The sequence below is a fragment of the Gorilla gorilla genome, chromosome X (assembly GCF_029281585.2).
Source record: "Gorilla gorilla gorilla isolate KB3781 chromosome X, NHGRI_mGorGor1-v2.1_pri, whole genome shotgun sequence".
Lineage (NCBI taxonomy): Eukaryota > Metazoa > Chordata > Mammalia > Primates > Hominidae > Gorilla > Gorilla gorilla.
Window position 1 is genome coordinate 86,803,106 of NC_073247.2, and position 16,117 is coordinate 86,819,222.

Here is a 16,117-nt window from a genome sequence, read left to right on the forward strand (position 1 = left end):
TATAAATGCATGTCTATTTCTGATACATTCTAATTTTAAAAGTTTATAAATTCATTTTCACATCAATTTCAATTGGAGGAAGGAGGGAGAAGAAACAATGAACCTACACTATCCTCTTTTTCTTTCATGTTAAGAAACAGACACTTTCCCTCTAAATTGTCAGCATAAAGGTTTTAAAAACTATAAAAATTGGGAAACCAATCTGATTTATCTGGCTATAGATCAAATGAATGTCAGGCCTCAAGAGGGTAATGTGGTAATATCAAACAGGTAGCAAAAATTATGCATTGAGCACAACCAGGACAGTGACAAGAAAATAATTTGGGGATAAATACAGATGCCACATTAAATAGACTATGAAAGATGTAAAACTCAAATCCCCTTTTAAATAAATCTTATCTAAAAGAAGGATTATAGAAAATGGGAATGTATTTTTTTTAATAAAACAATTCTGCTTCAGTGCAAATATGTAGTCCAAAACAACAAAAAAAGAAAATGTCTTATGTGACTTAGCACGAACAGTTTCCACAGCCTTTCACACTATTGACAATTTCTTCTTGTAGTTTCTTTCTTTCCTCCTCTTTGGATATATTTTCTTTCTTTGCTTCCCATTTGGGGTTATCATGGTTCTGCACACGGCTGCTCTGTGTATGCCACATTTCTGAATAGATACTATGAGGGTTAGCAAGCAAACCATGGTGGGTACCACGTTCGGCTACCTTACCCTAAAAAGTAAACACATGAGAAACACGGAGAAAGGTCATTTAACTAGCATAATAACTGAAAATACCAAATACTTTCTAACTAAGGAGTTTGAAGGATTTGCATTCATTAAAATACTTCTCCCAATTCCTCATACACAGTATAAGTGAAAAAAATTTAGGTAGGAATGCTTTCCTCCCTGTTGAGCTACCCAGTGCCAGAACAAACAAAAGGCTATAAAATTTCTAATACCATAAACACCATTTTATTTAAAGGAAATAAAATTGTAATGTTTCATTTGTCATTTTGAAGGGAAGAAAGGGAAGGTTAAAATGTAAAAAGGTGATATTTTCTGTAATCAGCAAATATTCAAATCAAAAGCACTGTTATTTACAGAGACTTAAAAGATTTAAAAATAATATCCTTAAATCCTTATGTGTACTTTGAAATAAAAAAGATTTCATAAAATAAAAAAGATTTAATGAAAATGAAAAGTTTACTTCTTCCAGTGGCTATTTTTGTTAACAATGGTTATTAAACTTAACACTGCAAAGATTTGGTGGTATAGATTCCAAACTCTGATCTACAATTAATTTGTTTCTTGATAGCTACGGTTAACCATGCTGAGAGACAAAAGGACTTTTGTCACTTTTACTGGTATTCCTGGTAACAAGACTTTTACAATAAACCCTTAAGTAAAATAACTGAAATGTCTGTGCCTACATTTAAGTATTTACATGTAAGGTTATACCGCTATTCCTTGATTTATTCATTTCTGGCATTATCTACTAACTTCCTACTATGGAATACGGAGATTCAACACTGATACTATCCCACATTCCCACTACTCCATCATTTACTCTCCTAATAACATCAGTTACATCACAAATTTTGATTCAGTGTTTACCTTATTACGACTTTGTAAGTATTCCCTGCTTAGCTAAGTAGGTACTAGGATTTTATATTTATTTTCTTATATAGTCTTTTAATTCTCCTAGACTTAGTAACTTGTTTTTTTTTTCATTTGCTTAGTTTTCTGTGTCACTATTGGAAATCTCTCCAAAGTTTATTACACAATCACAAAACCCTTCTCAACAGTATTTTTCTCATAATCAACTACATTAGGTAATCTATTAGTTTATTTCACCTCACCACCCAGAGATATTCCCTTCAGAGTTTTTAGGTTGTTTTCTACATCCTCAATTCTGAAATTGTATGATAATGTGCCCTGGCACAGCTTTATTTTTCCTTTCCATTCATTGTGGTGGGTACTCAGGCCCTTTCAATCTAGAAACTCTTGCTCTGAAGTTCTAGACACTTTTTTGGTATTACTTTCTACGGCAAAAACCACAATAACTTTTGTACCAACCTATTATTTGACAATTTCCTCCCCTGTTTCTGGCCTCTCTAGAACTACCACTAGTCAGATGTTGGACTTTTTAGATAAATTCTCTTGTTTTCTGATCTTTTCTCTATATTCTCTCTCTTTTGGAGATTTCCTTGACTTTATTTCAGCAAAGACATTTCTCATTTCAAAAATCTTGTTCTCAGGTCATTCCTTTATTTATTTATTCACCAAATCCATTTTAAAATTTTGAAATATTTCAAGAGTGACACAATGAACAACTTTATATGCTTCTCCTAGTTTGGCAACCATTATTTTTTCCTACATTTGCTTTCTCCACCTCACCTTCTCTCTATATATACATGATTTTTTTGCTACACAATCTGAGAATGAGCTGCAGACATCATTACACTTCATCCCTAAATATTTCATTAGCATGTATCTCCTAAAAACAAAGACATTCTCCTACATGACTGAAATACAACTATACCACACTCAGGAAATTTAACAGTGGCCAGCCATGGTGGCTCATGCCTGTAATCCCAGTTCTTTGGGAGGCCGAGATGAGAGGATTGCTTGAGCCCAGGAGTTTGAGACTAGCCTGGGCAACATGATGAGACACCCCCCCGCCCATCTCTACCAAAAAAAAAAAAAACACCAAAACACACACACAAAAAACTGAACAGTGATATGATATTCTTATTTAACATACAGTCCATATTCAAACTTCATCAATTGTACCAATAATGTCCTTTATACTTTTTTTCCATCTAGGATCCAATCAGGATCAACAATTGAATTTATAACAGCTTCGTTCTAGTCTGTGTGTGTGTTTGTGACATTGATATTTCTAAAAATGTCCAGTCCTGTTTTTAAAAGACTGCCCTTCAATTTGTATTTGTCTAGTTGTTTCTGATTATTAGATTCAGGCTAAATTTTTTTTTTTTTTTTTTTTTTTTTGAGATAGACTCTTGCTATGTTGCCCAGGCTGGTCTGGAACTTCTGGGCTCAGGTAATCCTCCCACCTCTGCCTCCCAAAGTGCTGTTATTACCAGCATGAGCCACCATGCCCAGCCCAAGTTAAACATTTTGGGTAGAAAGAAAAGATAATATATCTTCAGTGCATTACATCAGGAGGTACATGAGTTCAATTTGCTCCATTACTGATATTAGGTTTGATCAATTGGTTAAGGTGACATCTACCAGTTTCTCTATTTCTCTATTTTCAAGGTATTTTTTCTCTAATTAGTAAGTAACCTATGGTAATTTCAAACCGTGCAAATATTCTAGGCTCAATAGCTTTACACCATATGGTTTCAGCAACCAGTGAGGACCCTTACCTGAATCAATTATTACAATGGTGGCTGTAAAGTGTGATTTTCTAAATTTGTAATTCCTTTTACATTTCACGTGTTAGTTGGCTTTCTTCCTAAAGGGGAATTGTCCCTTTCCCCTTGATAATTTTTGTTTTAGCAGTATCATCATGGATGCTTAGATGTTTTTTATTTAATGTATTATAATTAGTGTCATTATTCTTTTTATGCCCCAATTGGCTAGTGGGAGCTCATTCAAAATGGTTCCTCTGTCCTCATGACTTGTGTTCATTAGTTTCCCTGACCCAGATCGGGAATCAACTACTTCTCCAAAGAGTCTTGGTTCCTTTTAGTGAGGAACAGTATTTAGTGCCCAAGATCTGGGTGCCAAGTATACCCATTACTACTGGGTTTTCACAGCTTCTAGGCCTCTTCAGTGAATAGAGTTGGGACATTTTTTTTAAATCATAAATTCAGACTGATAATACTATTCCAATATATCACAAGGTTCTCCTCTTCCTTGCCAATTCCATATTTTTATCTTTCTTCTCCAAGAGATCTGTTTCCCAACATCAATGTATTTGCTCGTAAGCGCAATCTTACACTATACACAAAAATAGTCTCAAAATGGTTACCCCCACACTACTACCAACAATACACTAGGTTCAAATTTCCTTTGGGTTATTTTTGTCTTTATAATATATTCCACTAAGGGTATATAATCAAAGTAATATATTCAAAAGTTACTTGGCTTAATTCTATTTTTCTTCTGTATGGTTATGTTAGCAATTTTATATGCAATTCGTTTTACTTCTTTCTGTTTGTATTCAATTTTTATTTTTCCCCATCCTTGTTGATTTAATTTTATTTTTGAAGGTATAAAAACACTAAGCATGGTTCAAAAGTAAAAGAAATATTAAAACTTCATTCTCTTTTCTGTATCTCTTCTAACCCTTTGTACCCACATCCCATAGGCAGCCAATTGCTTTAGTTTCTAGTTTATCCTTTGAGTTTCTTTTTGCAAAAATAAGCAGATATACATATATTCCTTTTTCCTTATCTTCTTTGCAAAAGGTAGCATGCTATATTCTCTTTTGTATCTTACTTTTTTTTTTCACTTACCAATATATTCTACAGATCATGCCATATAAGTTTCCTTTACTTTTTTTTTTTTAAATTTTTGGAGACAGAGTCTCGCTATGTTGTCCAGGCTGGTCTCCACCTCCTGGGCTCAAGTCATCCTCTTGCCTCAGTCTCCCAAGTGGCTGGGATTACAGGTTACTTTTTTTTTCTTCTGTCCTTATTTTAGAAATACTGTATTTTCCACAATCTCTGAGCATATTAAGAAAGTCTACATTTTCCATTGAGTTCCTTTTTTCTCTGTTTTGGAGGTCTATCCACTGACATTTAAGAATAGAGCATTGAAAGGCTGAACGGAAGCTCTGTGTGCATCAATATGCCTTTCTAAACCACTGGACTTCATGGTAGGATGATTATGTAGATATCTGGACATTTTGTTGGGGTTCTCAAATACAAATATCTTTTTTTTTTTTCCTGGGGCTGCTTTTGTTTCTCCAGAGAAGAATCCTCCTATTATTTGCTGATGAGTTAAGGAGTAGTGATGGTAAAAATAAACAACTGGTTGGCAAAGTTCTTGGAGCCAGTGGCACAAGAGGGTCTGTGGTCCTATCCTTTGGTATGTTTTGATTTTCAGTTAATCTCTCCCTTCATTGTTAATGTGCCTGCTGGTCTGCTTGTGTCCAAAGCCAGTAATTTCCTGATAAGTAAATCTCCAGACTCTTGCTAAGGTTAGGAAGGAGTATAAACACCAGGCTGTGGGGGTGAGAAAGGGACCTGGGAACTTTATTTCTTATGTAGTCTTACACTTAATTCTGTTACTTTCAACCTCATGCTTATCGCCACTTTTCATCATATCTGGTGCCTTCAATTCCTGAGCCTTTTCAGGGGTCTACAACATGAATCAACTTGCTTTTTTTTAAATTGATGTCTCTCTCTTTTGACACACAACTTTTTAGCTCTGCTAATCTGTCTACTTACCAGTTTCCCCCAATTTGCTGGTATCTCTTGTCCACTGTTACTCCCTCTCCTATTATCTTTGTCCTTACGGCTGTATACTTATTATACTTATTTTATTTCTTCACTTTCATTTTAGTATGGTTAGGGGAAGAAGAGATAAACAAATGTATCCAACCTTCCATGTTTAACTAGAAGTTCCCTAGATATGTCGTCTTAACATTAACACTACTACAAGAAATTGCTGACAGAACACAGGAGGTGACAGATTATTAGTCAAAGCTAAGGTCATATTAGTTTCACTAGAAAATGAAAATCTGTTATCTTCATAATCAGACAACTATAGAATCATCAAATTATGAATAATAAAGAGATTCTTGTTTAGATACAGTTGCTATGATCATTAATAAATTAGGTCCAATTATAACCCAAAACCCAAGTGGCAATGGTGTAAAATAAGTGTATAGATACTGTGAATTACATGGCATGAGGCAGGTAATTACATGGCATGAGGCAGGTAATCACATGCCTGCTAACGTATTTTAACAACTTCTATTTGTAATAAAAGGCTCTTACTACTTGGCTGCATAGAATCAGAAAGCTTATAAAAAAGTAGCAGATTTTATTTAAGATTCTTGAACATCAATGATATAATAAGGTATTATTTACAAAATTTCCCATTTAAGACATTCTGGTACAACCATACTGGAAAAATCAGTTTGGTAATGAATATAAATATTTAAGAACAAACCAACAGAAAGGCCTAGGGTCACAAGTATGCAAGCAACTTATGAAGGTAATAGTATACAAACCACAACACTGAATACCCTATAAGAAATGTTAGTGGAGTGAAAAAGTCCCTTTAAATAGCTCAATATACAGACAGTACATGAGAATGCTTCTCTCTAAACTCTTAGTACACAGGTTTTCAAAATGTGACCAGGCGTGATGGTTCACGCCTGTAATCCCAGCGCACTTTGGGAGTCTAAGGTGGGCGGATCACCTGAGCTCAGGAGTTTAAGACCAACCTGGGCAACATGGTGAAACCCTATCTCTACAAAAAATTAGCTAGGTGTGTGGCACATGCCTGTAGTCCCAGCTACTTGGGGGGCTGAGGTGGGAGGATTGCTTGAGCCCAGGAGTTCGAGGCTGCAGTGAGCCGAGATCACGCCACTGTACTCCTGGGTGACAAAGTAAGACCCTGCCTCAAAAAGGAAAAAAAAAAAAACAAAATGATAAAGAATTGAAGATATATTTATTAGAAGGGAAAAATAATTACAGAAAAGGCTGAATGCAGGGTGGAAAACTGCATAATGTTAGAAATAATCAAGTACTAGGGGGGTGTGGGGAGAAGAGGTCCTTACAGAAAGGAGAAAAGAAAAATTATTGCAATTTTCAAATCTACCCATCACAATAGTGGTACTCTGATTTGTCTAGACTTTTACAGTATACTCATATAGTAATTCCCTTAGAAGAGATAAAGCAGGCTATCTTTTTTCTTACTTTCCCGAGAAGGAAAAACATAAAATAAAAATGACCATGTTTAAAAATGACTACTTTATTTTATGGTAATTTTCTTTTAACCATCAAGGGTATGTGCAGGTATTAGAAAAACAAAAACATATAATACAGCAAAGACACCAAGCAAAGAGTCTATTCAGAGCAAAAATGAAGGCAGAAAAGTTATTTTATATATGCACCATTGAAAAACCTGCTTCTATCGTGAAGATTTAATGCTTTCCTGATTAAACTTTTGCTTATAATACTTTAATAAAGAGTGAGTTAATATACTTTATTCCTTCTTGGAAGTGACATGCATTATTTCCAATCAAAAGGGGCTAAAAACAGAATTGTAACAGGATTCAGTCTCAACCAAATAATGTAAGAAACAATATTTAAGCTTCTTGTATCTATAACAATTTCCAGTGTTCCTCAAATACTAAACTTTAAAGTTAAATCTCTTACCTGATCCAAGACAATGATTTCATCTGCATCAACCACTGTTGACAATCTGTGTGCAATGAAAATAGAAGTTCTGTGTTTGACCACATCCTTCATGGCACCAAGAATAGTCTGCAAGTTTGGTAATATGAAGAACAGGAGAAAATAAAAAGAACTACACATTAGGCAAATGTAAATTAAAATAATCATACATTTCCTAAAGGAACATAAAAAATGCCAGTTTTTTTTAATTATGTAAACTTTATACTGATACCAAATATTAGACCTAATCTAATAACTGCTAAAAGGAAGAGGAGAAAGCAAAAAGAGAAGGCAACTATGATCACATTATCGTGGAAAAAAATTCTTTAAGATAGGCAACATTTCTCTAAGTTACAAAATCTGGGAGAAAGTAGATATTTTCTATACAAGTACAAATAAACAACAACTCTCGTGATATCAGGAACATAGCCACATATAATGTTTACCAATGAGAACAAAACTAAAATGAGGAGAGACTTAAGTGATAGGACACAGAGAAATTCAAAATAATCCAGAGATAGGGAGATTCAAAGAGTATAGGAACATTTGCTTTTCCTTAGTTCAAACTCAGAAGACAGAAGGGGAAACAATGATAACTGTATATTTTTAACTGCAGAAACCTCTTTTTCAAAAGCATTCTGACTTCCTAATGCATCCTGGAAATACATTTTTGTTTATTCCCAGTAAAGTATAAGAGTTGTATATATATTCAGCTATACTTGGAAACCTGGGTCTAAGTACAGCAAGCTAGATGGAAATAGCAGTGTGGGGGATGGGGATATACCCAAATTTCCTACGGATATTTCTGAACATTTTATTTATTAAAGGAATAAAATTATCAAGAGCAGATGGTTACCCAGGAAAAGATCTTATTTTACTAGGGCAGACTGATAATAAGGTACAAGGCCAATACTAAGAAAGCCTGTTATGTTTGTGAGGACTCCTTTTTTAACCTTTAACAACTTAAACTCTGACATCCTACTGAAGACTCTGGACTTTTTAAAAAGGCCCATTAAAATTTACCACATCTTCTAATAACTCCTCCCCTTGGGGGGTTGTCTATTGGCTCTTAATGGGTTATGCTCTCTGACATAATAAAGCTGTGTGACTCAAATAATGACTGTTGGTAAGTCTTTTAGTTTGTGGTAGTATGACACATTTTTAGGTAAAAAGTTCTTATAAGCATGTTCCTATTTTTCCTATGAATGGGGTCTGGTCCTGCTTATGGGTCACTTTAAATATATGCTAACCAATTCACTTCAAAATTAAATTGCTTTAAATATGCTGCAGATCAAACAATGGGCCCTGAAACTTAACTCCGTATGAAAATACGTCACACAGCCTGTAAAGCTGAATTAGGCCTATCCTTCAACACTAGGTTTATACTATGTATTGAATTAAAAGGTAGTTGAATGAAGGCAATTGACAAATGCATCTGCCTATCTTCAGTTCTAGATTAAGGGGATATGATAATGAAATTACCATTGTTGTTGAGACTTTTGTATGTAATGTAAAGATGTTGCTATAAAATCTAATGCAGCTGTGGGGCAATGTCATGACATCAGTGTCACATCTTGGTGTTTCATAACACTTCCAGTGAAATGAATACAAATTGATACCAGCACTGCAGGTTGTGTGTGCCTGACTTGCATCTCATGAGTCGCTCCACGATAAGTGAAAGGCTTTCTGGTATGTACCATGTCATAGGTTTCACAATCACTTCCATGACTATTTTAATGAGTGTTAAGTGGCAATACGAGAGAGACTAAAACTTTCTTCCTTTGTCAGCATATCAGGTGATTCCTACAGCTTTGTAAGATGCAAGGGCAATACAACAACAGCATAAGGTATCACACAGTTCCAAAAGGAGACACATTTGCAAATGGACTTAACACTGTGGTATCTCTAGTTCAATACAACCTGGTATTCTTACCATCAACACTTGCCATATGGAAAAAGGGGGATAGGCATTTTGCTCTATAGCACTTACTATTGAAGTTTATTCAAAATACAAAGTAATGCAGCCATTTTACTGAAACTTCCAAGTAGAAAAGTTAAACATTGAAGAGCTTTATATTTTAATCATAACTTACCTCTTCAGTAATCGAATCTAACGATGAAGTAGCTTCATCATAGAGTATGACTGGGGGGTCCTTCAAAATGGCTCTTGCAATTGCTACTCTTTGCTTTTCTCCTCCTGGTAAAGGAAAATTTTACTTTAAGGAAGCATAGTGCATGCATATTTTATGTTTTTAGTGTTTCCATTGATTACAACCACCAAGTAATACACTGAACATTTCCTTATTCTCCTGATCACAGTTCATTTTACTGAGTTGTAGAGTTGAAGTTCATATATAATATCTTTTGACAAATTATAGTCCCTGAAACATGAATGCACTACTGAATTCTGACTTCATAGCAGGTGGGAAGAATGAGAATGAGGCAGGAAGGTAACAACTTTGATTCTACTATTATTCTTCTACCAGAAGCATGCTCATTATATGTTACTTTATATTACAGATAATTCTCAATGAACTGCAATCTCAGAAAAATTTCAATGACAGAATTGACAATGCCAAAAAAATAAATATCTGAAACCTGAAACTTGAAGACATTAAACTATGAATAACTGAATTCGTCTCTTAAGATAAAAAAGTAGCATTCAGCCAGTATTCTCAAGGATTGTTTTTTGATAGAAAGCTATTATTTTCACAGCATTCTTCAAAGTTAAAGGCATATACTAGATATCTTTTCCTTTATTCAGGTATTTATTATAGGTCTCTAGCATATCAAATTTTTAAAATAGAAAGGATACAGGCCCAGAAAAGTTAAGTGATTTGCTCAAGGTCACTGAGCAAGAATCTGGACTAGACCCATTCCAGTCCAATGCTCTTCTTATCACAATGTGTAAGCCCACATTTATTCCTACATACAAGAATAAATATTTAGAAAGTATTTCTTAAATAAATAGTGAAAATATGTAGTGAAATGTATAGAAACCTTTATTACTGGGACTACTGTAGGTCTAAGGTCATCAATCTTATATAGAACTATAGTTGCAAGTACAGAAGATGGCACTCTGCTGACTATGTCCCTTTTGGCTTCTTTTCTTGTCTATTATACATTATCAATATCTGAAAAACATATTTTTCAGCTTATTAGGAAATAAGCTCTATCCATTACCTGGTACATTAAATATTTTTATTTTTACTTGTTCTACAATTATTATCTTTGGCCTATAAAGGGGTTCCTTATTTTTAATATTAGTAAGTTTATATTTATGCTAGCCATACGCTTCCCCACCTCACAGGATCAAAATTCTCCTAACAAGGCAGGTACCATAAGTACTATCTTCCCGCCTACCTATCAGCCCAGTAGCAGAAAGTTCCTCAAAGAAGTAGATATTCAGAGGAAGGACTAGTTTTGAAGTGCCTCCCAAATTTCAAGTGGAAACCAACTCAGTTGTAATTCTATTCAACAGTATTTTGGAACTTGGAGAAGAAATGTCTGTTTATTCTCTAACATAATTATTAGCATAGATGCTAAATAATAAATTGCTCATTTTGAGAGGTTTGATTGTAAGGAAATGAGAAATAGGTAAGAATAAAATTTCTTTAGCTATTCCTATCCCTCAAAGGCATGCAGAAAGGAAAAATAAGATTAGAAAATGGAACACAGCATAGCTGGCTGAGGCAAAGTCATGCATTAAGAGGGCTAGTTTATATTACGTGATAAATTAGGGATCGCCAGAATTAGCCAAACGGACACATAATTTGGGGGTGGGCCAGATAATTGGAAATTACTCCTATTAAAAGCAGTAATAAAGTGTAAATGTGGACTGGAATGATACCGGCATCTTATACTACCAGGTAATGACCCAATCAACTTAACTTGGAAATAATCTTTGCTTAAAATTTTCTAAACCTAGCCCAAAACTTTCTAACAGATTGCCAATTCCTGAATAACAGGCCTGTTTATGCTTCATTTTTTTAACTTTCAAATCATTTAGCATAGTAGCTTGCACATAGTGTGTATCTAATAAATGAAGCCAGTTTATAATGAAGAGGAATGTGGATTCGTTAAAATTCATATAGAGTATTTCTCATTCTATTTTTGCCTTACCTCTATCTCTAATTGATACATTTCTTCCCCAAACTAAACTAGACATTGCTATACTTTTGAATTCAAAGAATTTGGGGGTAAAGAAACATTTTTCTGTGTCCTCCAAAAAAAAATCAGTCATTTTAGGGTAATTCATTCTTAAACCTAGCAATCTCATAATTAAAACATTTAACAAGAAATGTATAAGCCTCAAAATATCCTTGGCCACAGAACAAAGGACATGAAAATGAATCTGGCTGTAAGGAAAGTATAGCAGTTAACAGGATCAAATATAAAGAGGTCTCAAGTACTGAAAACATCTTCTAATGATCTAGGAAGTTATGATGAGAGATATACACTATTCGTTATCAAATTACTTCTCCCTAACTTTACTACTTTCCCAGGTAAAGAACGATCTTGTTTTTCCTTTATCATGAAGATTGTAGATAACAAGTTAGTAATGATCTGAGCATATTTTGATAACTTACTTAATATCAAACACCTACAGTGTTTGCAGCTGCAAGTGAAAAAAAAAAGACTTGCATGACTTGAGAATAGTTACTAATATGTTGAATTGGTTATAGTGAGGGCTAGGAGATTAGTAACCCAATCAAATGTGACTCAATTAGCACTACATTTGAAGTCTCTCATTACATTTTCTAAAAAATGGCTCTGACAAATTAGAGTTTGAAAGAAGTATACAAGAAGGGGGCAGGTCTAAAATCTCTGATCACCTGAAAGCTTGAGTCCTCGTTCCCCTACTTGGGTGTCATATCCATGTGGCATTCGAAGAATTGCATCATGAAGTCCAGCTAATTTTGCCACCGCATACACTTCCTCATGTGAAGCACTGATGTTTCCATATAAGAGGTTGTAATAAATAGTATTATGGAAGAGGACAGCATCCTGAAGCAGATACACTGAATGAATATATATCTATATCTATATATCTCTCTATATATGTTCATTATTAAAAATTCAAATAGTAAAGAGACAAAGGCATAAAGGGTAAAACATGACAGTCCCTTTCATCATCCCTCATCTGCGAAATCCCATTCCCTTCCCAGGGGTAGTCATCATAAACAATTTAGTGTGCATCATTCCAGACTTCTTCCTGTGAATTTATATACCTAAACATATGTTTCTTTCCCCTAACACAAGTATGGTCATTCTACACATAATATTTTGCAATTGCTTTTTTCAGTTAACATATCATGGATATTGTCCATGTCAATAACAGAAAACTAACTCATTCTTTTTAACAGTTGTATATTCCATACTATGGAAATGTCATAATTTATTTATACATTCTCCTACTGATGGACATTAATGTGATTTCCAAGTTTATGCTACTACAATGTTGGAATAAAACATTATGTATATGACTTTGTACGCCTGTGTGTTTCTATAAGAATTCCTAGAAGTAGACTGATGAGTTTAAAATTAAGCATACTTTTATCCTTTGATATTAATGCCCAAATGTCTTCTAAATATGGCCCTACCAGCAACCAATAATGTATAAGTACACGCTAACCAATAGCATATGAGGGTGCCAGTTCCTCATATACTCAGAAACCCTGGATATTAATAATTTTTAGGTGTTGCTATTCTTAGGGGAAAAATGTGTTTTTTGTTTAAATTAGCATTTCCCTAATTACTAACGAGGTTTGAATATGTTTTCCTATGTTTCTAAGAAGCTTTGACATTGATATTAAAACAGAAAACAAATAATTTATGCAATATATATATTTTTGGAGAAAGTTCACTTCAAGCATTCATTTGATATTTCAACTTATTCTCACATGGCACACTAAAGCTAATTTATTTCAAGTGAGCATCCATCTCCCATTTTTCTTTCAATCTCTAAACGGTTGGAAGGCTATGGTTAGGTGAAATAAAATGACTCCATTCGTTCACATTAACCAGGATACCCATCTTCTTTAACATCATAATCAGACCAAAAATTTCATATATTGCTTTAAATAGTATTTAAATCATTTATATACCTATTAATAAAATTTCTCATATTGAGACAATACTTAAACTCAATAAGCTCATTGTATAAACAGAAACTGCTTATTTTAAAATAATTTATATTTAGGAAAAAGCTAAATGTGCTAGATGGAAATTTTGAAAATATAAAAACTAATATAAAATAAATACTGATTTTTTGGTGTAATTTCTGCTAAAATGGGTAGATTTTAGCTGCTCTAGTCACAAAAACATGGGTAACTGTGAGATGATGGACATGTTAATTTGCTTCTCTACAGTAATCTAATTATCTATATGTATCTCATAACATCATGTTAGATACCTTAAATATATACAATAATGTTTAATAAATTAAAATTTAAATAATCCATATTCCCAACATGTAGCAAGATCTAATATTACATTGATATTTTCTATCTTTTTTCTCTACTGCAATGTATTCATTTAATATAATAAAATCAGGATATTATATTTTGCTTGCTATCCTCCTTTTTAATACTTTGTATTTGCATATTTTTCATGACAATATTCTTTAAAAACACAATATTTATGAATGGCTGCATGACTCTGATCCTATAACACTGTAACCATCTACTTACTGTTGGACATTTACATTGTTTCCAACTGATGCTACTATAAATAATGCTGTAATGAACATATTTGCATATAAAGACTTGTTCACATCTCTGTTTATTTCCTTACTAAAATTTCCTAGAGGCAGAATTATTGGAATAAAGGGTATAAATATTTTTCAGGAACTTGATACACACTGCCAATTTGCTTGTCAGGAAAGCTGTATACTTCCACCAGCAAAACAAGAGATTGTCCATTTTACACAGTCTTGCCCAAACTGGATATTAGGAATTTCAAAATCCTTGCCAATCTGATAGGTGAAAAAACGACACGTATCCTGTTGTTGATTTAATTTATATTGCTAAGGCCTCCAATGAGGATGAGAGTCTTTCATTTACTGATGATGTATATTTTCCCTTTGTGAATGTGTTACTTCCCAAAAGGATGAGGATAATTGTTACAATGCCCAAGAGAATGGCAGGAATCTATTTACATGGATGAGGACACTGAATCCTAAGTAGTCACAGCTCAGAATCCAGTTCACTTGACACACAGTTTAGATTAGTGTTTCTTTTTCCTTTTTTTTCTTTTTTATTTTTGAGACTGAGTCTAGCTCTGTTGCCTAAGCTGGAGTGCAATGGCGTGATCTCGGCTCACTGCAACCTCCGCCTCCTGGGTTCAAGCAATTCTCCTGCCTCAGCTTCCCGAGTAGCTGGGATTACAGACGCCTGCCACCATGCTCAGCTAATTTTTCTATTTTTACTAGAGACGGGGTTTCATCATGCTGGCCAGGCTGGTCTCAAACTCCCGACCTTAGGCGATCTGCCTGCCTCGGCCTCCCAAAGTGCTGGGATTACAGGCGTGAGCCACTGTGCCCAGCCTAGATTAGTGTTACTTAACATACAATCTATGAACCATCTATATCAGAATAACCTAGGAGGCATTTTCAAAAAGGCAGTTTTCTGGGCCCACATAGTCCTCCAAAATCGTAACTGGGGTATGTGAGAAAGAACTGGAATTATTAAATTAGATTATCTAATCCAATTTAAATGATACGATTTATTTTTTAAATTTATAAATGGTATTGTATATATTTAAGGTATAGAACATGATGTTATGAGATACATATAGATAGTAAAATGATTACTATAGTGAACAAATTAACATATCCATCATCTCACATAGTTACCCAATAATTTCTCTAAATGACTCATATGTGGGATTTTCAGTGAAAAAGAGGACAGGGGAGAGTCCATGTGTGGGATCATTTGGGGGACATTTTGCAAGCTACATATCCCCATCCAATCACTCTCTTACAGTTCTTCCTCTCCCCATATTTTGATCCATTCTCCCAGGGATTTGATTCTGGCTCCAGAAATCAACTTTATAATACATACTAGCTGCAACTAATTCCCAGGTCTCTCTATAAGCTTTCATCATAAAAAAGCTCACATCCTATAAGGCTATCTACTTCTTAACTTCTCAGACCTTACTTTGAATTTATTTTCCCTCCAAAGTAACACAGTAAGTGTTCATTAAATGTTTAACATGGGTTCGGCACTGTGCTTGGTACTGAGGGCAGAGTGGTTAACAAGGCATACAAAATTGAGGATGGCAGACAAGCTACTTTGTAATTATTATAAATCCACTATGTTGAAAACTGCTCCAAATTACAATAGTAGTTTCCGTTTTCTGAACAATTATGTGATAGACTCGGTATTTTATATTTATTATCTCTAATCCACAATTTTATCCTATAAGATAAATGGCATCCTTATTTTACAGATAAGAAAATGGAGGCCCCAGGCCACACAACTAATGACAATTAGAGATGGGGTTAGAATCCAGGTCTGTGTTCTTTCTATTCTATTATGCTATCATTCCAGGGCTTCCTATCATGCAGATTTTTCCTTCAAGTTTTTTTCTTTTCCTTTTTTAAAAAATCCCTTTTGATACCAGAATTTCACTGGTAGGGTCTAATACTGACTAATTCAGTAGCATATGTTGATCCCTTGATTCAAATTGTTCTAGTTACAGATTGATCAACCCAATAAATCTTCCAAAAATTTGTTTT

The 16,117-nt window shown here is 34.1% G+C and overlaps 1 protein-coding gene across 3 annotated transcripts in view; it reads right to left on the minus strand.

Annotated features, from left to right (window-relative positions):
• Positions 1 to 421: 421 nt before the first annotated feature.
• Positions 422 to 16,117, minus strand: part of ABCB7 (ATP binding cassette subfamily B member 7) — a 103,457-nt gene continuing 87,761 nt past the window's right edge. For all 3 annotated transcript variants that reach the window (XM_004064412.5, XM_019019707.4, XM_055376763.2), the window contains exons 13-16: positions 12,213 to 12,384; positions 9,471 to 9,574; positions 7,360 to 7,467; positions 422 to 725 (exon numbers count right to left, since the gene is read on the minus strand). In XM_004064412.5, coding sequence (XP_004064460.4) covers positions 510 to 725; positions 7,360 to 7,467; positions 9,471 to 9,574; positions 12,213 to 12,384 — 600 coding nt within the window. In that variant the 3' untranslated portion in view covers positions 422 to 509. The remainder of the gene's footprint in view (positions 726 to 7,359; positions 7,468 to 9,470; positions 9,575 to 12,212; positions 12,385 to 16,117) is intronic.